The 27,573-nt window shown below is 31.7% G+C and overlaps 1 protein-coding gene across 3 annotated transcripts; it reads left to right on the forward strand.

Annotated features, from left to right (window-relative positions):
* The first annotated feature begins 1,642 nt into the window (after nt 1–1,642).
* Nucleotides 1,643–26,138, forward strand: LOC115876343. Of its 3 annotated transcripts, XM_030892077.1 has the most exons (13): nt 1,643–1,815; nt 1,869–2,049; nt 5,328–5,566; nt 8,013–8,136; nt 9,875–9,973; nt 11,227–11,361; nt 13,588–13,722; nt 14,322–14,456; nt 14,510–14,662; nt 16,751–16,858; nt 18,842–19,064; nt 25,089–25,335; nt 25,390–26,138. In XM_030892077.1, the coding sequence occupies exons 2-12, from the start codon at nt 1,988–1,990 to the stop codon at nt 25,317–25,319; spliced, it is 1,644 nt and encodes a 547-aa protein (XP_030747937.1). In that variant the 5' UTR covers nt 1,643–1,815; nt 1,869–1,987; the 3' UTR covers nt 25,320–25,335; nt 25,390–26,138. The 3 variants fall into 3 exon arrangements, with proteins under 3 accessions (XP_030747937.1, XP_030747938.1, XP_030747939.1); XM_030892078.1 differs by having other exon boundaries at nt 1,643–2,053; XM_030892079.1 differs by lacking the exon at nt 25,089–25,335 and having other exon boundaries at nt 1,643–2,049.
* The last annotated feature ends 1,435 nt before the right edge of the window (nt 26,139–27,573 follow it).

Here is a 27,573-nt window from a genome sequence, read left to right on the forward strand (position 1 = left end):
ATTAATATCAAATATTTAAGTGATGGCTGAATACAATATGAATAAAATAACAATAAAATTGGTATATTTGCATAATACAAAATTAAGTTTTAAGAATAAAGGTGTTACTAAAAATACTAAGAAATTCATATTTCTTTGTTTTAATTGGTCTAATGTTATTTACATTTTACGTAAGAATTATACCGTATCATCGAAAAAATCGGCGTCTAGTTGGCTTGGAAATAAACATCGATGACATTCCCTAAATAACTGTACACATAAAATAATTAACTAGAATTTTACAATCTTGGAAAATTTGATATTCTTGAACCTTGATTCTAAATATTCTAAATTTTTTTGATTTTCTTGGAATTTAGGTTCGGGAAAAACGCTGATTGATTTTTCATTTGGTTTTCATTATTTTTATTTGGTTTAAAAAACGGTTCGGCTAACATTATAGCCTCCATCAGTGTTGTGTCATATGAAAAAAATAGTGTCGAATATAATCCAAAAATTGCATATAAAATATTCACACCACGCACATAATGTTTACTGCGTACTCCATAGTCAATGTAGATAATTTTAGTGTTAAGAATAATAATTTTAAAAATATGTGGTCATCTTTTGATAAGTTTATATTAGTTTATTAATTGCAGTAAACATTATGAGGTGTGAATTATATTGTATATGTAATTTTTGGATTATATTCGACACTATTTTTCTCATATGACACAACACTGTGAAGGCTATAGTTAGCCGAAACGTTTTTTTTTAAACCAAATAAAAATAATGAAACCCCAAATGAAAACTTAATCAGCGTTTTTCCCGAACCTAAAATCCCAAGAAAATCAAAATTTTAGAATAATTTAACATATAAAATGCCAGCGATCTTCATTTCATAGCCATCGCTGACGCTTTTTAGATAATATTGTATTATTTGTAAATATAATTTTTCGAACATTGATACTTGCAAAATATACATATAAATTTTGTGAATGCAAATAATAATACATCACTATTAGTAGATATTAAATGTTTTTTGTTAAATTAGATCGATTTTCAAACCCAAAAATTTAAAATATATTTACATTTTACCCATTATCTTATGTACCTATACATTATTTGTACATTGTAAAACATTTGCTGCATTTGTATGGTTCATAGTTTATTTGTCAAAGTATTTATTACTATAAATAGGTATATATGTTGTAGTTATTAACTGTATATTATGTATATTTCATTTAAACTATATCATTTTTAAAATACAAACCAAAAATCTGAGGAATAATTATGTTTTCCATGTATTCTACAACATATTTATTAATCCGTTATATCTAACTAGCGTGACGTCATAAATCTCGCCCGTAGGCTGATCTTTTAATAGAAGGCACTGGCTCAGTTATGCCTGCTCAAGCGTAGTGCGCAAGCCTGGATTTTGAATTATCGATCGGATAACTAGACCAATAAGAGACTAGACGCTAGCACCAGCTGTTCATTCGTACGGCTTCGTCCAACTTCGTGCGGCTTTCGTTTGCGCTCCCGTTCGACAATTGGCTAATTCTCAGAGTAAGGCTAATCGATATTCAGAATTTTGGAGTTGCGCTATTGCGCCAGTGTCTGCCTACAGACGAACTTATGTGAAATATACATGGGCCAACTTGTCTCTAACTTGGCTTCAACTCCAACACTTTCCAAGTATAAACGATAATCTGTATATAGTCTGATATAGTTTATATGTATATGGTTTGAACTCGTAATGTGCAAGCGTGGATTTTGAAATATCGATCAGATAACTACACCAATAAGAGACTAGACACTAGCACCAGCTGTTCGTTCGTACGGCTATCGTTTGCGTGCGACGAATGGCTAATCGATTTTTGGAATTTTAGAGTTGCGCAGTACGCCAGTGCTTGCCTAACAGATGAATTTTTGTGAAATATACATGGGACCCGATGTACCTTGAGCTTCACTAGTGATTTTATAGTGTTTTTTTTTCTTTAAAACAGAAATGGGAAGAAAATTGTGCTTCTTGTGCGATAGGAAAAAGACTGCTGGATTAGCTTTTCACAAGTAGGTTTGTACAATATTGTAGAAAAATAAACGGCGTCAAAGACCGCTGGAAAATGACAATCGATCATAATTTTGGCGAAGTCAATCTCTAGACGTCATTTACTAAAAATTGACATAAAATTTGGCAAACATTAACACTTATAGAAAGGTTTATAAAGGACAGAACGTTTCCAGACTAAAAAAATGAAATCTATTTACAAAAAAAAATATTTTTTTCAGGAACTTACCATTTAAAAATCATTTTTACGCAATATAAAAATAATTACAACCTTCTTAAGGTCAACGGGCAGTAAGGGTCATTAAAAAATAAAGAAGAGTACGGTTCAAGCAAGTGATATCTAGAGCTTGGCCTCGGCAAAATTATCTTACCAAGCCGTCTGACGCTGTTTTTTTTGCATGGCTATACCGTAATTACCGTACGGTATTTTATTACTAGGTATAAGGTTACTATAAAAGAATTTTAGAAATATGTGATTTTATTTATATTTTATAAATTAAGAAATTATACCTATTAATGTCATTTTTGATTTAGGTTACTTTCCTTTCTTAAATACCTGTTTATAATATTAAATTGATTTGTTTGATACGGGGTGTTTCAAAAATTATGTGCCATCTCTCGTGGGGAGATTCTATTTATTTTTCATATCAACATAGGTCCGATTCCGATTCTGCTCTGTTTTGTAGCTACAGGGTGTTAAAGTCTTAATATTTTTTCGATTTATTACAATTTTCTCCCGAGTACTTTTCGAATTAAATTTTGAGCGTGAAAGTTACTATAAATGCAACATATTTTAGAGCTAAAAAAGTGTCGACATATTGACCAGGGACGTGCATATAGGTTATCACTGAAATATTTTTCTAAAAAAGTATGTGCGCCACTGACTTTTTTTTCTCTTGTTAGTGATATAGTGTAAGCAGTTTAATGTCGATTAAATGTTGTCTCGTGATATATTGTCGATTTCGGCCTTTTTTATGAGATAAACGCAATTTTATTAATTTGTGTTAATCCAAGTCTAAAAGCAACCTTAAAAATATTAATATCATTAACTTGCGAAAGTTTTAAATAACTACTGATTGATTCCTTATCAAAAAATATGAAAAAAAGTTCCTATAAACATGGGTATGGAAATGCATAGTTTTAGAGTTACAGGACGTTAATAATTTTTAAAATTAGTTTTTTTGTAATTATCTTAAATACCATTATTTTTCTATTTGAAATTACTGTAGGTTCGACTAATAGTAATCATAAATAATAGTAATAATACTTAATAATAAATTAACTAAAATATATAATTTATTAATTTAATTTTAATTTTATTAATTGTTATTAATAAAATTGCATTTATCTCATCAAGGAGGCCAAATTCGAGAAAATGTCAAGAGATAACTTTTAATTGGCATTAAACGGCCTACACAATTTCAATAACAAAAGAAAAAAGTCAGTGGAGCACATGTTTTTTTTTTGAAAAATATTCCAGTGATAACCCATATGAACGCCCCTGGTGAATTTATCGACACTTTTTTAGCATTAAAATATGTAGCACTTATAGTAACTTGTTAGGGTAAGTAGACTTTTTATTCTGATTGTGTACCTTTTGGGGAGTAGTTTTAGGGGGGAAACTTGTAACACTGTGTTCGGCCAGCTTTAGCCCCAAATGGCCAAGACATCAGTTTTTCGCAAACATCTGCCAAAGTATGCAATTTACAAAAATTTTCTTGGAATAAAATGGAATAATGAAGCTTAGGTAATTACCTATAAAAATGGTCCTTATTATTTTTTAGGTAGAATTATACTAGTTTTTGAGATATTCCGCCTCGAAGATCCCTGAATTTTCTCTCCAAATCTTAACGGCTCCGGAGTTTCATAAGCTAATTATTGATTGATAGGATAAATTGTTTAATAACTCGGTTAAAATTTAATATTTTTAATGATTCAAAGTTCATTTAAAAGGTAGAATCAACAGCTATCACTTGGAACTTGTTTGATTTTTCTCATATTTTGTGATAATAAAAAAACCGGGCAAACAAAAATATTCACATTTTTACAAACTTGTTCATATTGTCACTAATCATAGCTTATTTGTCAATATTTTTTTAACGGTTGTTCCTAGAGTCTCTTTAGCCAGCTCAGAAAATTTGGAGTATTTGTTTAATCACATTTTAATAAAAAAAAAACAATTATTCGTGAGTGGCTTCTCCGCTTTTTGGGGATTTCCGGAAAGTGTCGTAAACAAAAGAAAATTGCATAATAATTTTGTAAGTAACAAACATCAATATGGCGGAGTTGGAAAAAAATAAAAGTTCAAAACTACCTGCAATCATTTTTGCAACTCTTTTCCCGGATATAATGGACTACCTTCACCATTTGGTCTGAAATAGCATAAGAACAGCAAAATCGGAAAATCCCCTGGATCAGATCAAGTCCATATAGAAATCAAAAAACTTTTAGAAGAAGAGCACCACATAAAATTGTGTATGACAATGCTTGTGATATCTGGCACCCGCACAAAAAACCTTGACAAATAAGCTATTATAAGTGAAAATATGAAGTTGAATAAGTTGTTGATTCTACCCTATTCTACCTTTTAAATGAATTTTGAATCATCAAAAATGATACGCTGATGAAATCTATCTCCGAGAAAATTCAGGGATCTTCGAGGCCCCGGAATATCTCAAAAACTACTAATTCTACGACAAAAATGATAGGGACCATTTTTATAGGTAATTACATCACCTAAACATCATTTTACTTTTCATTCAAATTAATTTTTCGGCCATTTGGGTGTTATGGCCGAGCACGGTGTTACAATTTTTTTCCCTAAAACTACTCCCCAAAAGGTACACAATCCGCCTGAAAAATCCCGGTGATAGGTCCCGGTGGACGAATTGGGCCTATAATTTTTCGTGTATCTAAATGTGCATATGCGTAAAATTTTATTTTTTTGATTATTTTAAAATGTGGGGTATTAAAATATTTCTTTGATATAGGTATACCTTCTTTTTAAGCTAGTTTTAAATGATTTTTTTTTATTTAGTAAATATACACAGCAGTTCATTAGCTGCCCATACACGGAAAGACACCCAGGATACAACAATAAAAAAGGGCTTCTCACAAAACTATGGTATTTTGGAGAAAGACCAGGCCTCGAGGCGTATGGACAGCTATTGATTGTTGTATATTTGGCAGATTATTTTATTATGTAATAATTTGTTAAAATACCTAAATTGTTGTTACCTTATTATTGACCTATTAGGTAGATATAAATATAAAATTTTAGGCTTCCAAAGGATCCACGTACACGTATTGCTTGGTTGCAATTCTGTAAAATAGATTTTAATGTTAAAATGGAGAGTAAGGATTTATCAAATTTCCAAATATGCTCTGGACATTTTAAACCAAGTGATTACATTGAGCCTAGGGCATTCGAGCTTGGAAATAGATTGGCTTTGAAGCGTGGTAGTGTACCCTCGATTTTCGCAGTTCACGATCGTTCATCAAAATCAAAAAATAGCTCAGGTTAGAATAAATTTGACTTCCATAATTACTGTTTTTTTTTTATTTGAAACTAATTTAAATCTAATTAGTTTAAAAGTTTCAGTGTAAACTAATAAAGATTTGAAGAATGTTTTCAATTTTAGTAGTTCAATATTTGCTTCAGACTACATTTCTAATATTGTCATAACAATGTAACGAAATTCTTGTAATGAAACTATAACAGAATTATTAATTTTTAAATAGCTCTAATTAAAAAATCGGAAGGTGTAGGTATAGGAACATAATGTATCGTTGAAAATCAATTTTATTAATCCTTTCATTTTTTATAAAATATACATAGTATAGAATTTAAAATAACAAAGTTTTGGGCAATTTTATAACAAACAGAAATATTTTTTTTTGTTGCTGTTAGACATTAGACAGATCGAATAACCCAAATTTCAATTTTTAAAATGTTCCTTTCATAATTTTACCAATTTTTATTCAAGATCATGTTTTGCCAATTTTACACATACTTTATTTTTTACCTCGAATACTATAAGAGATAGGTGTAGGTTGGTATAACAGAAAAATTATGACATATGATAGTAGTTTCCAAAAATGTAATAATATTATTGGTGTTCCATTTAAAATTACAAAGATGCTATCACTTTTCAAATGATCTGGCAACACTGTAACGCTGATAATATATTTATTTGAAAAATGCAAATTTTCAAAAAAATCCCATCACCGGTTCTCCATAAACGTCTAACAGCGCTTTCAGATGGAGTGGACCGTCCGGGTCCACGCGGGCCGTCCGTCGTGTTTTTTCAAGATAGCCGTCGAACAAAATAATCCGGACGGAGCATACGCGACCCATGTGAAATTGTTCATATAAAGCCATGGTACGTGGTCGAAGTCGCGGACGGTCCATCTGAAAGCGGACTAATCCGCTCCATCTGAAAGCGCTGTAAAGTTTTGTGTCCTGGCTGGTTAAAAGATGCCCAAATCGTACCATCATCGCCGTGAATTACCCTATATATTGTATTTTTTCAGTTACATAATTAAAATAAAATTATTAAGAATTTTTGAGTTATTAATTAATTATTATCTGCTTTAATTATTATCGAGTTAAGATCGTCGCAAAGCAGTAGTTATTAACAGACTCATATTAGGACATTATAGGTTTTCTCATCAATTTTTGCTTAAGGGTCAACCACCGCCTCTATGTGATAAATGTAGTAATCCTTTAACTGTCAAACATGTCCTTAAGGAATGTAGTCAGTTAATTAACCTAAGAGAAGTCTACAGAGTCTTTCGTCAGACATGTCAGTTATTTTTTCTACAAGTGAGCAACCAAAACTTTTTGATTTTCTGGAAAGATCGGGATATATGTATATCTAAAATATAGGTATCTAAAAAACTACATTTTGGTTTAAAAGCAACCAATTACTAATTCAATTGTACATATTTTTACGCTTTATTGTTTTATTCTATGTTGTCTGTACCATTTACTTTTTATTTATACAAAATCAATGTCTGTACTGTTAACATATACAATCTGTCTATAAACATGTTGTTTAGTAAAATCTCAAATTTTGTACCGAACTAAAATAGCGGGTGGTACGCCGCTAAATAGCCTTTGATGCTGATGCGGCTTGAAAGCTAAATTTCTTCTTCTTCTTCTTTAGTTAATAATAAAAGTAAGAAAGATCCAGAAAAGATCTAGTGGTTCATAAAATTTAAGCAACAAATTATTTCTTTTTAATTCTCAAAATAAAATAACTCGGTTATTTTCGACTTATTTGCAGAACGTAAAGAGAAAATATGTTTCTTTTATAGAGATCTACCAGCCCTGAAAATATTTGCACTTATTTAAGACTCATCCTGTATACAGAGTGGCGCACCTCATTCGCCTCGGTTGATTATACGAAAACGGAAAAATGTAGAAATCAACTATTTTATGGGTATATGTAGGAAGGCAATGGAAGGCAATGTGCATAATTTAAAATTATTTTGAAATGTACAGGGAGTGTCAGCACTAAGATCTATACCAAAGTTATATTTTTTCTTATGGAACACGTGGTATTTTATTTCATTTTTGGATTCTTGAACATAAAATAAGGCATTTATTATAAGGGTTTAATATGTTTAAAAGCTTTGGTTGGCTAGGCCGTACCATACACGATACCGCATAAACAACATACGATGTCGTCACGTCACGTCAAAGGGCGGAGCGTAAAACTTTTCCAAACGCGAGTGCAAGACCCTAATTTATAATTTTAATTCTTCCATTTTCTCCGAGCAAATAGAGCTTTCAGATATTTACTAGAATTCAACGTATGTTTTAAAGAGATTTTCCTATAATTTGATAAAAGTAAAGTCTATTTTCAATTATATCTAATAATTTTAAGCAGTTTGAGGTTATACCCGTTGTTGTTTTTTTTTACATATCAAGAATAATGTGTGATTTTTATTGTATTTCTAGTTTCAAAAGTAACCAAGATGTGTTTTGCTCCTAACTGTAAACATTATAGCGAGAGACAAAAATGCAATTTTTTTATGTTTCCTGCAGACCCAGCGGAAAGAAGGAATTGGATTAATCTCTTAAGGTATTAGTTACAAATTAATATTGTATTATTGGGATGTTTTACTGTTCAAAATTTACAATAACTTTAAGCAGGTAACCCATTATGAACGCCCGGCCCGGCACAGAACAACACCGGTCAAATTCATAGGAAACATTATGCATAGTACACTAACCGGCACGTTATTTTTTTGTAATTATTTACGCACGTGCAAATGAATTCATTATTACTTATTTTATTTGACTGTATGAACACTCACGAAGTCTAGTCTGTCTGAAAGGAAGAGGTAAATTTATATTAAATTTTCCTAAATTTCACGCCAGACAGTCCATGTCCATTATAAGGAGTATCCGTTATTTAGAGGTGTACATATTGTAGTAGTGAAATTCAAGAAGTTCACTTCATTCACTCTGTTCTTTCAATTTGTGTATCTCTAGAATGGTGGAGAAACTCACCAGGGAAGAGACAGCCGAAAAAGTTCATATAATAGAACATTCGCCAAAGTTTACGGTAGACCTGATAAGCAAGGACAGAAAGACAGTCAAAGCTGTAGTGGGTCTACTAACAGGGCGTTGTAAGCTAAATAGGCACCTAAAGATAACGGGGTTGGCAGACGAAGCCATGTGCAGGTTCTGCCAATCTGATAACACTGAGCGGAGCGTTCGCGACGGACCGTCCGCGACTTCGAGCAAGTACCACGAGAATATATTTATATTTATATGAACAAGTAGCATGAGAATATATTTATATTTATATGAACGATTTCACATGGGTCGCGTATGCTCCGTCTGGATGAGCTATATTGAAAAAACATCCGCGCGGACGCTCCGCGCGTACGGTCTGCTCCATCTGAAAGCGCTGTAATTGAATAGCTAACCAAAATCCCAGCCTTTGGCCGTTCAGTCCGCCGGACTTAGCGCCTGTGGATTTTTATCTTTGCAGAAGAATAAAGGTTCTTATTTTTAAATTGCCCGTATCTAGACAAGAATTAGAAGTACTTACCGGTTATGCGAAGGTATCTTTCACATCTACTATAGAAAAGACTTCTAAAGACTAAAAGTCCCTTTAGAAGCGTCCAATTTGACCCGCCCTGTACATTCCAGGATAAAATATACTTTTTTTTATAAGCTAAGAAAATATTTTAATATCAAAGTAATGCATACATATTATAGAAAAACAAATTATTTTAACATAATTTGTTACTATTATATTATACCATACTAGTGATAAGCCAATGGAAAACCAAGACCCCCATGGTTTTGGTCTGGCAGGATCCAGCATTGGTTGTGGTACTTATTCTGTAAGGGTCTGAAAGAGAGCACGTATAGACATGGGTTTGTTTGCACATTTTTGATAGATTTCTAAGACAATTTCTACATAGAAGATCTTTAAAAAAATGTTTTTAAAGTATTTTAGAGCAAATGAAACTCTAAAGAAATAAATAATATTTGTATGTATTGTATCTGTCTTTCTATGTGCCAATAAAAAAGTTTTTGTGGTTTATTGTTCATGGCTACTAAAATCACCTATTCGCCGGCAATCGTTTCAGAGGAAACTTCTTAAATATTTGTTTTATTTAATAAATTAAAATTAATGGGATGTAATAAAATATTAGTATGTAATAAAAGTCTCTGCTTGCACTGGTTTGTCTTGCTATTAGTCCTGTAGATCGAACACTAGTCTTGACCAAGACCAGTCTTGCTCTTTATTAATTATTACACTCATCATTCTTACATACTACGTATTTATTTTTATTTTACAGAAGAAAAGATCGTGATCCATCAAGGTATTCTAGAGTTTGTAGCTGCCACTTCAAAGATAGTTCTAGACAAAATTGGCCCACAATTTTTGAGCATAACAGGTAAAGGTCTATATTAACTTTTACTTCTACTGAGGGAAAGTACCGCATGATTAAAAAAATGGCATCAAAGACGGCTGGGTAGTGACAATCTGTGATTTTGGCCTGGTCAATCTCTAGACGTCATTTACTAAAAATTGACATAAACTTTTTTTTTAATTTTACGTTGAGCATATGTTTGTTCAGATCACTGCAAAAATATGATCTATTAGAGAAACCGTCAAGGAAAATTCGTCTCAAGAAGATGATGTTCCATTTTTGAGTGACGAATTTAGAATTAAATTTTATTTTAAAATTAATAGGTGTCTCTACTACTGCTTTTTTAGACGACGACATAGTTTCAGTTCAATGATCAAATCTGAAATAGATGAATCTTCATTCAATTTGACAGTTCCAGAACTTATTGAGCTCTCATATGTATAAATAAACACAATGGATAATTCTGCAATTTATTTTACCGGTACAGGTAAAAATAGACCTGGGAACTTTTGATCACATTTATATTAGAGAAAATAACCATAAAAATTTACAATTGTTTTAATATTTTACTTATTTTCTAGTAATGAAGTCCAGCTGTACATTAACTCATTCTAAAACATCAATTAGGTTGTTTCCAGTGGCGTCGCCAGATATTTTTTTCAGGGTGGGCCAGCACTGGGACCAGGTTTTATTCGGGTGGGCCAGATAATTTACCATATCATAGTTGTTGATTATATTTTCTGGACATTGCGCGGGTGGGCCGTTAGTGGGCCCAAGCTAATCAAGGGTGGCCCACGGCCCACCCTGCCCCCCTCGGGCGATGCCACTGGTTGTTTCATTTACATTGAGTCAAAACTCTATTTCCAGTGTAGTTAAATTAGAACAGGTACAAGGTATGCAGACATTGATTTTTTACCTGTTTTGCAGTTTTTTTATATTTACTTCAAAACAAGCACTAGAGTAGATTTTTAATAATATCTGTTAAAATACTTATAACTATATTAAGTTATTATACGAGCCTAAGCTTACACTTCTTTTATTTCAAACATAAGTTTATGAAGTGGTATGATGATGGCTAAACGAAATGTTATATAAAATAGGTCTTTAAGATTAAAACCTCCATATTGTTTTTCGCAGAAAACATCCAAAATTCAAGTCCTAATTATTCATTTCGGTCATTTTATTTTTTTAACTGTCAAGATCAAAGTCCGCTTGATACTGAAACTTTTGGGTACTTTATATTAGAGAAATTAACAATTTACTTATTTATTTTCTAGTGATGCAGTTATTCAGACAAGCAGTTCATTAACGGACTCCAAAATATCAACTAGTGTGTTTGATTTAGGGCCTGTAAGTCAAGATCCTCTTTCCAGTGTCGTTAAATTAGAACAGGAGGAAGAAATACATACAAGGTATTTTTATAAGTACTTTTGCATAATAAGCATTTTTTGCAATAAAAATAACTAATATTTTTAAAATTTTAATAACTATTGCAAAATAGTTACAAGGCTAAGTTTAAACTTATTTTCTTGGAAGTACAATGTGATCAAAAAGTTTTCTAATCAAGTGTGCTGTGTGCTTCGTAGCATGACAAATAATAAATTACTATGGAAAATTATGTTACAAATTAACTGTTAATATTAATGTCCACTTTATCTTAATAGTTTTTGATAATACTGTCTATACTCCATATCAGGGAAAATAGGCTTTAGCCTGGTGTATCATAGAGGTATGGAGAAACATCTTTTATTGAACTGTATTTTAAAAACTAGTCCCAAAATGAGAAAAATAAGGGTTCACTAAATGACCACAGTAGCGTTAACAAGCAATAAAGGATTGAACTAAACTTAACAGTTATAAATAATGTGAAGTTAGTCAAAAAGCGCATTCAGAAATCACATATTTATCATCTCTTTTTAATTATTTTACTTTTTTTAAAAATTTTTAGCGCTTTTTTCAAATGTAAAACTTTTTCTACAGCAACGCCATCTTAAGTCTTCCCTCTTTGATCACCACTTTTGGATAGACGAAAGATATTTCTCCTTACCTCTACCCTTCATGTGCCGGTGTTTGCGGTTGCAGTAAAAACGCATGCGTTTTAACGGCACCGGTACCAATCTTATACATCAACCTATCATGTCATACTGTGTTGCATTATGCGTTTTTGCGGCTGCAATAAAAAGAGTTACGCATATACATATCAAATACTTATAATTTTTTACTTTATAAATATATGCAGTTAACATAAGGATATTCGTGTCGGCGCTACATTTCAGTGCTGCCGTCAAACCGATGAGCCGCATGAAATTGTGGGAGGGTTGGTGATGCGGAAAAAAAGCATTTACGTTTCATATAAGCTTTTTATTCAAAGATATAAAGTAATGTCCGATTAACACAGATGTATCAGAAGTGCCACATCTGAAAGTTCATCTGTGGTAATGTGTTGTCGTCATCCCTGGTCCCTGCATTTTTACTGCAGCCGTAAAACGCACTGTGTAACATCGGGCTTAAAAAATACAGTCTGACAAATGGATCTGAAACAATGGGGCAACGGTAAGAGGAACACAGTTTTCGAAAAACATGGCCGATTTTATTCATAGAATATTCAGGGGGTGTTTTATAAAAATTTATCAAGAATTTCTGTAATATTTTCCAGTAAACTTTATAATATTATTATGCTTTAAATGCATCTACATATTGTTAGGTGAATTTGTTAGAGTATATTTTCAATATCTTGTTACTATCTATTAAGTTATTATAGATAGTAGTTATAAGGTATACAGTCAGAAAAAGTATATTGTTAGATTGGACACTCAAACTGAAGGTCGAGATGTTTCTTCAACTTCTCGCCGAAGCGCTAATGACGCTAGCGCGGGCTTCCCAAATTAATTAACAATTTTACATTTAGTAGCTATAATTAAATTATTTAATTTTACATACACTGACATAATCTCCAGTCTTAGAACAATTTTTCAAATATTAATGGCGACTGGGAACATAAAGAAAATTAATTAACAGCGATATAATATTTATTTGTTTATGAGCCTTACATCCCTTATTACTCCTTCATGAACAATTGGGCACACAACAATAACTAGTAAATAACGGCTATAGCGTGGAATTATTAGTTTTTTACCCCAATACTATAATACACAAATACATATAATTCTAAAAATAGGCTTTATGAATATAATTATTACACTTGATTTTTTTTAACTACCAAGATCATAGTCTAACCATGAAACTTTTATGTACTTTATATTAAGCGACCCACAAATTATCAAACAAATTGCGCAACAAAGCGATGCCCAACGTTGCGTTGCACAACTTTTGTGTACAAAGTTGTGTATTGTTCGAGAAAAAAGCGACGTCGCTAAACAACTAAAATGTTGCACAGCGAAGCACAACACACACATACAATGCACAACGCGTTGCGCAAACAGTCCCGTTGCATAAAAGAATTCAAACATTTTGAAACTTTTCAAACAATTGCGCAATGCATCAAACAAGGCCATACATTAGCATCTCGTTGCGCAACAGCTTATGTTGCGCAATTTGTTTGATAATGTATGGGCCGCTTAAGAGAAATTTAACATAAAAATAAGTATTATTTTACAATTTACTTATTTATTTTCTAGTGATACATTTGCTCAGCCAAGCAGTTCACTAACGGACTCCATAATATCAACTAATGTGTTTGATTTAAATCCTATGAGTCAAAACCATTTTTCCAGTGTTGTTAAATTAGAACAGGAGGAAGAAATACCAACAAGGTATTTTTATATGTACTTTTATGCATAAGTATTTTTTTTTCATAAAAATAGCTAAGGTTTTTGGATTTTTAATAACTATCGCAAAATATTTACAAGGCTAAGTTTACACTTATTTCATGTAGTATTCATGTAGTGTTAGTATCATGTCTCATATAAAGTAATGTGTTGTCACCATTACTATTTTTACTGCAGTCGCGTAAAAACCCGCAGTGTAACATCGGGCTTAGAAATTAACAGTCTGACAAAATGGATCTGAAACAATGGGACAATGGTAAGGGAAACGCAGTTTTCGAAAAACATGACCGATTACATTCATAGAATATTCAGGGGTGTGTAGTGTTTTATGAAAATATATCAGGAATTTCTGTAATATTTTCCAGTATACTTTATAATATAATTTTACCTTAAACGTACCTCCATATTGATTTTTTTGCGAAAAACATCTGTAATTCAAATTCTAAAACTGGGCTTTATCGATAATTACACTTGATTTTTTTTTAACTGTCAGGATCAAAGTCCGCTTGATCATAACACTTTTATGTACTTTATTAAACATAAAAATTAAGTTTAATTTTACAATATACTTATTTATTTTCTAGTGATACATTTGCTCAGACAAGCACTTTATTAGCGGACTCTAAAACATCACCTACTGTGTTTGATTTAGATCCTTTAAATCAAAACCCCCTTTCCGGTGTGGTTAAATTAGAACAGGAGGAAGAAATACAAATAAGGTAACTTTATAAGTACTTTCATGCAATAAAGATTTAGATTATTTATTTTTTAGACCTGAATTTGCTCAATCCTGTGGTGCCTTAACCGACTCTAACAAATCGATTAGTTTGTTTGATTCGGACCCTATGAGTCAAATCTCTATTTCTAGTGTAGTTAAATTAGAAGAGGATCTAGAACAGGGACAAGAAATACAAACAATTACACGGTATTTTTTTCTGTTGGAATAAAAATATCTGATTATTATTATTAATTATTTTTTTCAATAATAATATCTGCGATAGTACTTATATATATACAGTGTGGTTCATTAAAGTATGCAACATATGGGATTTTTTTATTAAAGCCCTATCTAAATGGGAATACTGTCAAAAGTTAGTGAATGTGCGATAACCATATCAAAGGTACTTACAATGATTGCAAGTCAAACAACCTACAGGGTAGGCAAAAAACGTACGTAAGTTTCGCGGGTGTCCGGGTAAAAACGAATGAACGAGAAATTTTGTATAACTATTTTTCACATATTGAGCTTGAATTAGTGAATAATCTAGCATATGCAACATGCAATCAGTGAAATCGAAAAATGAACTTCCCAGAAGCACTGTCTTGGCTGCGTCAAGGCTACTCTCTACTGGGTGCCAGGCCACAGTGCCACACCACAATGTGGTGGGCAATCAAGAAGCAGACAGACTCGCCAAAGAGGGGACCATGGGAGAGGCCTTGGTAGATGACATATATACCACTTGTGACGATCAACACACTGAAGGAAGCTATAGGAACTACCATCAAGGCCAAGCAGCAAGAGACGTGGCAACACCGTGAGGACTGCGCTAGAGCTCGAAGACTATGGTCAGTTGTAGATAGCAAAAAGACAAAAGAACTTAGTACGCATAATTGTAGGTGGCATCACTGGAAACTGCCCCACGAGGGTAAACCTCGTGAGATGGAAGATTTCCAACGACGACTACTGCAATGCGGAGAGGAAGAAGAAACCATAGTGCACCTGCTGTACTACTGCCCGGCACTGGAATAACGACGCTTTAAAACTTTAGGGCATATATACGATCATACACGTTGCATACTTAGTGAACCACACTATATTTATAAGTATCTCAATAATTACAAGTCTATGCTTACACTTGTTTTATTTCAAATAGGTACCATATTATGGAAAATAAAAAACCGATTACCTTAAGCAGGGTCTCCACCAAAGCAACATAATGTCGACGACATTGTCATCAACTTTTGTTACTATTTTCATAAATATTTTCGAGAAATGTAGATAGTACCTACCAAAGAAATATTGTTGATCGACTTCATTTTTCGACTAAAGAGCGAAAGTTTATTTAGTGTTTATCAACATGTGGAACGACGAGGATGTAATTATAATCTCATCCGTATTCCTTATTATTTCGCGAAATGGAGCGTCGTCCAGCCAGACGGCAACGTCGTTTTTGGATACGTCCTAGCCTCCGGAAGAGAAATAGTGATAGTGACTTGCTCACTGATCTTTGTACAGATGACTTAAATCTGCTCCACAATGAAATAAGAAGTAGTTTCAAGAATTTTCTAAGAATGAGTTCAGCTGACTTTGAATCATTGCTCCAAATAATTGGTCCTAGGATTCGTAAAATGGACACAAATTATCGAGATGCAATTCCGATATTTTTCACCCTCTCCACTTCTAAACTAGTTGCAATATCATTCCAGGCATTATACTTTCTATTTCTGTTCTTATACCAAGTAGTATGCTTAGTGTCCCAAAGTTCAGGGTGGACATCTTGTTTTATCATTGCTCCACTCCATACCAAATTTATTTTTAGCAACAGAATAAAAAACAAACTTCTGGCCTTGTGAACTACACAAGTACAAATGGCGAAATAGACCCGATAAAGTTACTGATGGGAGTTGATTCGGTGGAGATGTCTTTCGACATGTTTGTAAACATTGTCGTCGACACGATTTTTCTTTGATGTACCGCTCCTCAAGCGAAACATGAAACAAAGTCGGCGACTTAAATCTGCGACATAAAATGTCGACGACTTTACTGAATTTTCAGCAACATTGTCGACAGCACTAGTCGGTGACACAGTCGCCGACAAATGTTGCTTTGGTGGAGACCCGGCTTTAGAAATGACGATCGATGACGGTCGCTAGTAAAACTTTAGATTTAAAATGGTCATCAATTCTCATTTCTAAGGTGACTTGATGTTAGTGTTTTTTTCGACTTTACAATAGAATATGATCAGTAATCAGTACATACAACTATTTTTATTATTATTTATTATATTTTTAGAGATACATCACCTTCTGCAATAGACATTAAGACTGAATGTGTATTCTTTATAGAAAACGATAAAATAATCCTAAACGAAACAATTGTAGAGCCTACGAAAAAAAAGAGGTATCTAGTAATTTCTTTAAATTATATTATTATCTTTTGGTTATAAAAATATGACTTAGGTGGCTTCTTTCTCATTGAGTCTTGTAAACATATTTAGGAGAGAATTGAGGCTGTAAGACGCAAATGAGTGTAAGTGCTTTTGATTTCAAGCATAATTTCAAGAAAAAAAGTTAAAGTGTTATAGAAAAGTCAATATGTACTATTTACTTTTTCTACCAACTAATAGATGTCGCTTGTGTTCATTTATTTATGATATATCTCTTTGCCACCAAATCAAATATTAATTACTTCAGGCCTGTGTCTACGCATATAACTCATTTTTTTTAAAGGTCACGGACACACCTTTGCATCTTACCGCCTCAATTAATTATTCGTTCACTCTTTGCTCCTCTCTACTACGTATTAATGCTAAACTTTATTGAAATTTTTGTCTTCAAAAATTAGTTTGACTTAATGAATGCAACTAATGTCTTTTACAAATGGTACCGTAAAATGGGGTGAATAGAAACATAGGGGTGAATAGAAACAACATTTCTGAAAAAAATCAAATCACGATTAAAAATATTCAAAGTAAAAAGAGTCGACATATCTAATTTTTCTATCATTGGTAATACACAACTTTGAATAAGAAGACTAAGGAAGGAGCATATTAAAAATCTTAGGTACACCGCGATGGGCCTCAAATATGGCCGACTTAAATTCCGGTTTATCAGTGTCGTTCTAATTTTATTTAAAAAATGTAAAACTATGATGTAGGGTAGACGTGGGGTAGACACAATAATTTGTTGTTTTATTTTACGTTGTGAATAAATGTTGGTAGTTATTAAAATTTTTATAAAAATATATAATTCTAATAAAAATAGATAAGTTATAATAAGTATTTATTAACACAAACATCCGATACGCTACTGAAGCAGGTAAGTCAAATTAACGTATCTAAATTCTTTGACAAGTAATAAATAAAAGCTAAAATGCAAGAAAAATATATAATTTAGTTAATTTAAGTGAATTTCATAAATGATCGGTTTACTACACGTATGTATATTATATAGTCACTTACTAGCGAAAAGTTGTTCCATTATTTCACTCAATTTTTGCCGAGATCTACGCACGCTAAACAACCAACTATTTTAGAGTCTTTTTCGATAAATCGCGATAGTGTCACTGTTAATTTATGTTCTGCCACAATTTCCATCTAGATTTACTACCTTTATACAACTATCAGTAGTAGAATAAATAATAAATAACATAAAATAAGCTCCGTAAAGACTGACAAATCCACAAAATTTCAAATCAAATTCAAATGTGTCAAATGAATCGTCAAACAGAACTGTCAAGGATCCCCACCCTAGAGAGCTTTTATGGTGCCTTTTCCGCCCACCATGCATGAATACATGGATAGCATTATGCTCCTTCCTTAGTCTTCTTATTCAAAGATACCATAAAAGATACTCAATAAAATGTAAAAACTATATTTTTATCTGTGGCAGCACTGTTTCTGTCAATCAGCTGATCAATAAATGTGAGATCGATTTATCACCTATTTTGTATGGCGCGAAAACTTTATAAATAAAATATTTATTTTTAAAGTAATACTTAAGCTGGTACATGTAAGTTGTTATATTATATGTTTTGCTAATTATTGTTAAACCTACTTAAATATGTAATAATTTACTGTTTCTAATCACCTTGTTGGAAATAGAATAGATAAAAACATTAACATCAATGTGTGTTTCTATTCTCCCGAACAGCAGGTGAATAGAAACACAAAAGTTATTTTTATTTAATATTTATATGCATATTTTTCAAAAATCAAATTATATGTATACGCAAAGAACAAACAAAGACCCATGTTTTAAAATATTCGGGAACATAATACCACATTTTTATCAACCGGTATATCGCTAATAGCCTACGAAACTGTTTCTATTCACCCCATTTTACGGTATGTCTTATAAAAGCATATTTTAAATTTAATTTTAGAAGAAAACTGATTAGGAAACATTATGTAGGAGACTTTACTAGAGATGGCTTACTGAAATCTAGAGGATATAAAAAGGCATTTCAAGCTGCTAGAGTTAAAATAGCAGAACAAAAACGACAAATGGAAAGATATAAGAAGCAAATTACAAGACTAAAATGTGAAGTTAAGGACTTGACTGCTTCACTTCGTCCTTCCTTAAAAACTGATGAAGCAAACATGGGGGTAAGTAAATAAATCTTATTTTTATTAAAAATTCATTTTTATGAAACTAATTAGTGTATTAATCATTTGCATAAAAAGACCGAGGAAGGAACATATCAACAAAATTAGCCCGACCGCGATGGGGGTTTAATATGGCCGAATTAAATTGCATAAACCGCAGTAGCATTTAAATTTTATTTAAAACGTGTTACAATATAAAGTATGATAGACTCAATAATTTGCTGGTTTCGTTTTATGTTGAGCCAATTACTTGTTAAAATTTTTAAAATATATATTTATAATAGAAATATATAATCTAATTATTTAATTACAAAAACTACAGATGTGGTACTGAAACATCAAACTAAAGTATTCTCATTATGTTTGACAAACGAAACTTCATAATTGACTTACTACTTATAACGAATATTGTTACGGGTAATACGCGAAATTAATTAATTCCCGAGTTATCCGGTTAAAACGCAACCTAGCCAAAAGCGATGGATAAACCCCGAATATTTTTTAGTTTCGCCCTTCAGTGCAAACCATAGACTTAAAATAAAATATAGACTGAGCATCTCATTCATAAATAGCTGGAACATGCGGTCAGACACTGTCTTGTTATTGTTGTGTTATTGTTTTAGGTTATAACGAGTGCGACACGAGCGATAGATAGGTTGTCTCTGTCGTAACGGTCGTTCCCTGACGACTGTGCCAAGAAACACAACACTGTCTTTCGTTTCTCAAGTACACCTGAACTCTCCCTATCATAGCCGGGTAATTTTTTTATTTTAATGAAGCTATAATTAAATTAAAAATATATCGTATTTAAACTTTTTTATATTTTATTAAGATTTAGGACAGGTTTTTTAAATAAAAGTTTAGAAAAAACAATTTAGAGTTCAAAAAGGATAAAAATAATAAAATACACGTTATAGAAAAAATTTTATAATCGAAATTAGGTAATTTTTGAAATTAATAATAAATTATTAATTTTAGTCAAACATTTACAACCCCTAATATTAATCAAAACAGGATCTATTCCACAGATATAATAGAATCGGCGACAGGGAGAGAAAAAAAAATATGATTGTTGTAATTTTTTTCTGGTTAAGTGATGTCTTATTATGTAAATTAGAGAAAACATAAATCTGTTCCATTAAAGCAAGGAAGGTGATAGGAAGTGGATAAAATAAAAACTACATTTATTTAACTCGGTACTGTCTTATTATCTTACTATCTATTATACCGGGTGCGTCTCAAAAGTGGCTCATCCCCATAATTTTTTTATATTTTCAAATAAAAAAACAAGATTTAGTATGTTAGTATATGAAATAAATTTGGATTGACGCATTCCATTGTTTTTGGTCACTTCCTGTTTCACCGGAAATAACTATAACTTTTAATTTTTAAACGGCACCCTCGGTATATTTCTACTTTATTCGATAGAAAATGACACTCTGAATAGAATGACATATCATATGTCAACTTTTGACATTTTCGCATATGGTTTAATTGTAATTGTAACACGCGGTTCATAACGACAATTTGACTCGAAATACCAAGTGTGTGGTATCATATATTCATAAAAAAATGCTTTTTCCAAATATGCTAATGAGTCACCCTTGTTCCATTTGAAAAAATTGACATATGTATGATTAAAAATACGATTTGTACATATTTTAACCGACTTAGACAAGACACGAAACCTATTAGACGATCAAAACTATTTTTCCAAGGCTCCTTGATTAAAACTTAGTGTTTTTAACAACACCATGGCACCCTGGATTGAAATTTAAAATACGATTTGTTTTTCAGCGACAATGTCAAAAGTTGACATATGATATGTCATTCTATTCAGAGTGTCATTTTTTATCGAATAAAGTAGCAATATACCGAGGTTGCCTTTAAAAATAAAAAGATGTAATCATTTCGGTGAAACAGGAAGAGACCAAAAACAACTGAATACATCAATAAATCCTAATTTATGTCATATACCTATAACATACAAATCTGTTTTTTTTATCTGAAAAAATAAAAAAGTTATAGGGGGTGAGCCACTTTTGAGACGACCCGGTATATTAAAAAATATTGTTTCATAATGTAATATCAATTTAAAATTCTTGTATGTTATTTTATATGCTCAAGATAATTTTAGAATAAACCATATTTTTAATAAAATCATTATTAATTATTAACAGGGTTATAATTATGACTTTGTTACAATGTAAGTAAGTAAATAATGTAATGAGAAAAAATTCAGATTTTACATTTTACTAAAATATTATCTAAATAAGCGCCTTTCTACAACAACGCCACTGGCTCCCAATGGGCAAATTGAGAGTTGTCTACCGGTCGAAAGTCGTTTCAAGACTTAAATGGATTATTTAAGTCAAATTTCTTGCAAATTTGGCACTGGCGAACCATATTTTATAGTTCTTGAACAGAAAAAGTCAATAAAATAAACACTTAAGGACTACAAACTAAGAAAATGCGTTAATACAGCCGGGGACATAGCGGCATCAAAGCTTTACCGCACACTTGCCACGCGTACTACAAGGTAATAAATGAATGAATAGGCTCCCTCGCCTCTAATCGGTGTTATCATATTGTAAAGAACTTATCCTTTTTAAACAGTATCCGACTTATAATTTAGTAGTATAAGGACTATTTAATACATCTATGGAATATTAAAACCTACTTTATTAAACTGTAGTATTAATATCTCAATATATGTGTATAACAAGAAAAAAAATATTGATAATATTAAAGACGTGACAACATAGGCTGGATGAGGAAGGCTCGGTCGACTGTACCCAGAAGTAAACATGTGTACAAAAAAGGTTGTTTGTCCGCGTTGAGATGTAAATAGTGTAGTCTATATTTTATTTTAAGTCTATGGTGCAAACAGATTAAAACGCGAATTACCCAAGAGCAACAAGAGAGAAAGAGAGAGAGAGAGAGAGAGAGAGAGAGAGAGAGAGAGAGAGATATTGTTGAAATGAAAATTGAGAGATTTTTAATAATCTTAAAAAATTAAAGTGTCACGTGATATCTTTTTTTTAATAGCAAATTAGTTTAAAAATAGCGCCACTAAAAATTAAGATTGACGTGTCCGAGCGTTTTCCAAAAAAAAACGGTTGAATTTTAAATGAATTTATCTGTTACTTTACGGACACACTGGATAATCTATTACTGCTGTAGTAAAATGAATAACTAATTGTGAAAAATTAAAGTTCCAACCCCAGATGCCACATTTTTCCTAAGCGCCTACTTGTGCGGTTTGATGTTTTGATGCAAAATTTGGCAATACCGCATAGAAGAAATGTATCAACCCAACTTTTATCTCTTTTTAATACATTTAATTTTTCATCAAGCTGTATACAATAGTGTACATCACTATCGGACACATTAAAATCCAGATCACGCTTTTACGGTGACCCGATCGGTATACATATAATTACTTACTAATGTAGAATGTAGAATTCTACACTATGTAGAAAGTCTACATTCTAGTACTAGTGAAAAGATATTCCATTATTTTTGCTGGGCAGCGATCGCATGCTGTACATACAGGGTGAGTCAACGATAGAGTAAAGTCCATTATCTCATTTGTTTCGAGGTTTACAAAAAAATATTAAATATAAAAGTTATAGGGACGGTTAAAATACACATTTTAAAATTATTACAGAATATACAGGGTGCTTCAAAAAAGTGTGGCGAATATAACATGTTTTTTTTAAAGGCAACACCCTATTTTTATATAATTTTTAGATTCTGCGTTAAATTTTATAACTTTTTTATATATAATGTTATATACCTAAAATTAATAGTTTTTGTAATATTTAAATTTGTTTAAACAAATGTTAGATTACAGTCTGATAAAAAATTGTCAGTGGTGCCATTGTTTCTGAAGTTGGAAAACTAAAATTTGGTAGGAGAATTTTATAGACATATAGAAAAAGACCTATGAAAAGATATTTTAGTTAGATGCTACAGGGTGTTCAAAATATATTTATGAATTTAAACTACTTAAAATTAAGAAATTTTAAATTTTTTAAACGGTATGCCCTATATATTATCATTTTTTCTGATAGATTTTACAAAACTCTTCAACTTTTATGAAGTATGTCATAGACCTATTTTTAATAGTTTGCGATTTATTCCAATTTTTTTTATTTTTACCCATATTTTTAATACAATTACGCTATAACATCATAGTTCCCATGACAAAAAGTAATAATTATCAAAATTTCATGTCTGTTAAGCAAGTTAAGAACAAAATTTGAGATTTAGTTTAGGTTCTTGTAATAAGTAGAAATGGTACAGATAATAGTTACAGATTTTCCTGAAATGAATTATACACTAACAAACCAAGAGAAACATATTTTTTGGTTCATTACTATATATTATATAGTACTTTGCTAAGTACTATAAGAATAGATGTAGATTATCATATTCAGTGTGTAATGGGACGGTTTCACGGCAGTAGTAATATTGGCTTTACGAAATGAATTATAAACTAGAATTACTATGAGAAAAAAAACTTTACTATATGTCGAAGAAAATTCCTATATCAGTAGTCTTCAACAAATAGGTAATCTAGTACTCTGTCTAGTATTACTCTAATATGTGGCTATTCGCCCCGACGGAAAATCCAAGTGTCAACTTTCATAATATAGAAATACACCAAGAAATTCAGGACTGCGATTTTAGTTTATTTAAGTAAAGTGAATTAATCTTAACTAATACCAGCAATTGTAACTAATTATTAAGCTACTTGTTAAGGATAAGTAATAAATAGTTTTGTTTTGTCATGGTAACTATGATTTTATAGCGTAAATATATTAAAAAATATGGGTAAAAATAGAAAAAATTGAAATAAATCGCAAACTATTAAAAATAGGTATATGACATACTTAATAAAAGTTGGAGAGTTTTGTAAAATCTAATAGAAAAAATGGTAATATATAGGGGGTACCATTTAAAAAATTTGAGATTTTTTAATTTTAAATAGTTGAAATTCATAAATATATTTTGAACACCCTGTATCATTTAACTAAAATATCTTTAAATATATCTTTTTTTTCATCACTGTAAAACTCTCCTACCAAATTTTGGTTCTCCAACTTCAGAAACCATGGCAGCACTGACAATTTTTTACCACACTGCAATTTAACATTTATTTAAACAATTTGAAATATTACAAAAACGAGTAATTTTAGGTATGTAACATTATATATAAAAAAGTTATGGACTTTTACGCAGAATCTAAAAATAAAATAAAAAATAGGGTGTTGCATTTAAAAAAACATATGTTTTACTCGCCAGACTTTTTTGAAGCACCTTGTATACTCTATAATAATTTTAAAATTTGTATCTTAACCTTCCCTATAACTTTTATATTTAATTTTTTTTTTGTAAACCTCGAAATAAATGAGATAATGGACTTTACTCTATCGTTGACTCCCCCGTACAAGCAAATATTTTTAAAGCCTTTGTTGTTCTAAGATTCGGAATATTGTATCTTGAATTCAAGTCCTGACACTATGTCTTTCCAAATTTGTACACAGTACATTTTGCACAAAACCACAGTTATAATATACACAAGAAATTAAGGAAAATAAATTCAAAACATCCAAACAAATCTTAGTCCAGCAAATGAAGGTTGAAACAATGGCTTAATTTGTCGACAAGATCTTTTCAGGATTGTGTACCTTTTGGGGAGTAGATTGGGGGAAACATTTACCCCCCAACCGAAGACTACTTCCCAAAAGGTACAGAAACCGCCTAAAAAGTCAATTTCGACCAATTACGCCGAGACTTGAGTCTTTTCCTGTCGTTATTTACTGGACTATCTGTCAAAGTTCAAATGTGTCAAGTAAACTGGTAAAATAAGCATTTATGATCTTGATTCCGTCACTAATGCATAAACAAATAAAAATGGTATTACACCTCTTCTTTAGACTTTTTATTCAATAGTTTTGACAGACATTTTAAAAAATAATAAAATCTTATAAATTAACGTTTTTATGTCATTTTTAGCCTGTATGTCCTGCTTCGTCAAGAGATCTTATAGATATATTAATAAAAGGTTGTAAAAACGAAAAGTTTACTCCTGGAGAAAGAGAATTTGCTCTAACCCTTCACTTTTATTCTCCTCGCGCCTATAATTATGTTCGACAGCAATATAACAAAGCATTACCTGATACAACAACTATTACAAAATGGTATCAAGAGTCTATTAATCATAGTGAAAAGTCTGTGATGCCTTGAATTATTTCTGATATAGGTGTGTCTAAAGAATGAAAGATTTGTAAATTATTAATTTATTTTTAAATTTCAGAAATAAATATTCTAATTACAAGTTCGAAAAAGCAACAGTGCACTGTCATTAGAAACTGAAAAAGACTTCTTTGGGTGCTGATTTCCATGTGTGCGAGAAGACCAAGAATATCGCCAAATGTATGAAATAAACGGTCGCATTATGGAGATATGTAATAAATATCGTTACATTTTGCACTCTCCGACTTGGAGAGATTTATCTCTAGACATCTATAAACATATGGTGTTCCAAAAAACATGTGCTATCTCTCGTGGGGAGATCCTCACGTAAAAATAAGGTTTATTTTTTATATTAACATAGGTACGATTCTGCTTTGTTGGGTAGCTACAGGGAGTTAAAATTTAATATTTTTTTTCATATGATTATAATTTTCTCCCAAGTACTTTTAGCGATTCGAATTAAATTTTGAGAGTAAAAGTTATTATAAGTGCGACATATTTTAAAATAAATATTCTCTACGTGGTTTGACTGCTGTATACAGGGTGACTCAGTCTTCCGAAAAAAAGCGTTAACCTTTTTCGCCAATCTACAAATTATTTTTAAAATGTGCGGACAGGCTCTATTTATGAAGTAACTTTGTATATGCGCTATATTTGCACTCATATTTTGTAGATGGAGAGAAGATCTCAAATAGAAAACTTCATATAGAAGTTTTTCGGACCAGTCTGTGCCACCCTGTATATATATAATATATATAAGGCGTCGCGTCGACGCACGACAAGATATTTACATTTCAGTTGTAAATTCGTAAACATTAATAACTCCTAGAAGATTAATTATCATGTTTTGTTAAGTTATTTTTTTTTTTGTTCATATTTAATCTTAGTTTCATTTGTTTAATAAATAAGTTTGTGTGATGAATTTGTTTAATTGAAGAACCTCTAACTCTGTATCTAAATGCTCATTTACATTTGTCACTTTGGATGTACAACTTGGATGAATCATCCAAAGCGATAAGTATAAATTGCCTTTCATCACTGTTTCATCCAAAGTGTACACTTAAATTGAACGATGAAACAAGTTGACGATCTTCCTACTTTTGTTGAAAGAAGCGTTCAATGAACCGTTGATTCATCCAGTGAACGGCAAGTGAAAAATGTAAACAGGCGACGCCGACCCGTGCGGCCATCCTCGATATAGAAAGCACTGGGAGAGGTGGCAGCCTGCAGAAGATGAAACAGTGAACTGGATGAATATATGTAAACATATGATGTAAACAAGGATGTTCAATTTGGATGAATTCAATCTGAGTGATTCATTTTGGTTGTACATCCAAAGTGACACAGTGTAAACCCTGCTTAAACTTTACGTTTTTTTAAGCGTCCGTATACGTTGATACGATGGTTCGACGGTGCTCTGATTGGTCATAGCGTTTTCGCTCCACTATCGGTAAATATTTTACTTCAACCCGTCAACGGACCCGTTCATACCATGATACAAAGAATACAAGGTATGATATTGCGCAGGTTGGTTACTACGTCACAGGTGATAAACGGCACCATTGGTCGGCAAGCTCCGCGCGCCAATTTCAAATTGTCAAACAGATGACACAATAAACGCGAAAATAATTTTTCAAATGTCAAGGTCGATAATTTGACATAACTTTTGGGGTTATGTCCTGATTCTTCCCTATTTTAGGTCTTTTTTTTATTAGTGGCAATTGAACAATATGGATATTTTTCTGTATGGCGTATGACGTCACAGGTGATATGCGCAAACTTAACGGAATTGGAGCCGCTATCGATCATACCTTGTTTTCTTTGTACCATGCGTTCATACGATAACGGACGTTTTGACACTTTTTTGACAAATTTAATCTAACCTTAATAAAAATATAAGTAAAATAGCAAAATCGTTATGGAAACGAAAATATAAAATGACACCAACGTATATCCGATAAACGGAGGCATGAAAATGCAATAAATTTAAAAACTGCGTTATTTTCTAACCAATCAGTCTTTAAATTCTACCAATAAAATTAATATCGTATCAACGTATCGTCGGACAACGGATGCATGAAAATCAAGCTTTATTTTACAATTTAAAAAAGGAACTATAGGTCAAAAACAAAGCTGTGAACGTATCTTTTAAATCAAATAGTAGACAAGGCGAACAAAAAAGTTTATTGATTGCCTTTTACAACCACATAACCGGTGGTCGCTTTTATAATCATTTTCACTGAAA

This window comes from Sitophilus oryzae, unplaced genomic scaffold (genome assembly GCF_002938485.1).
Source record: "Sitophilus oryzae breed Bouriz unplaced genomic scaffold, Soryzae_2.0 scaffold_1432_pilon_pilon, whole genome shotgun sequence".
NCBI lineage: Eukaryota > Metazoa > Arthropoda > Insecta > Coleoptera > Curculionidae > Sitophilus > Sitophilus oryzae.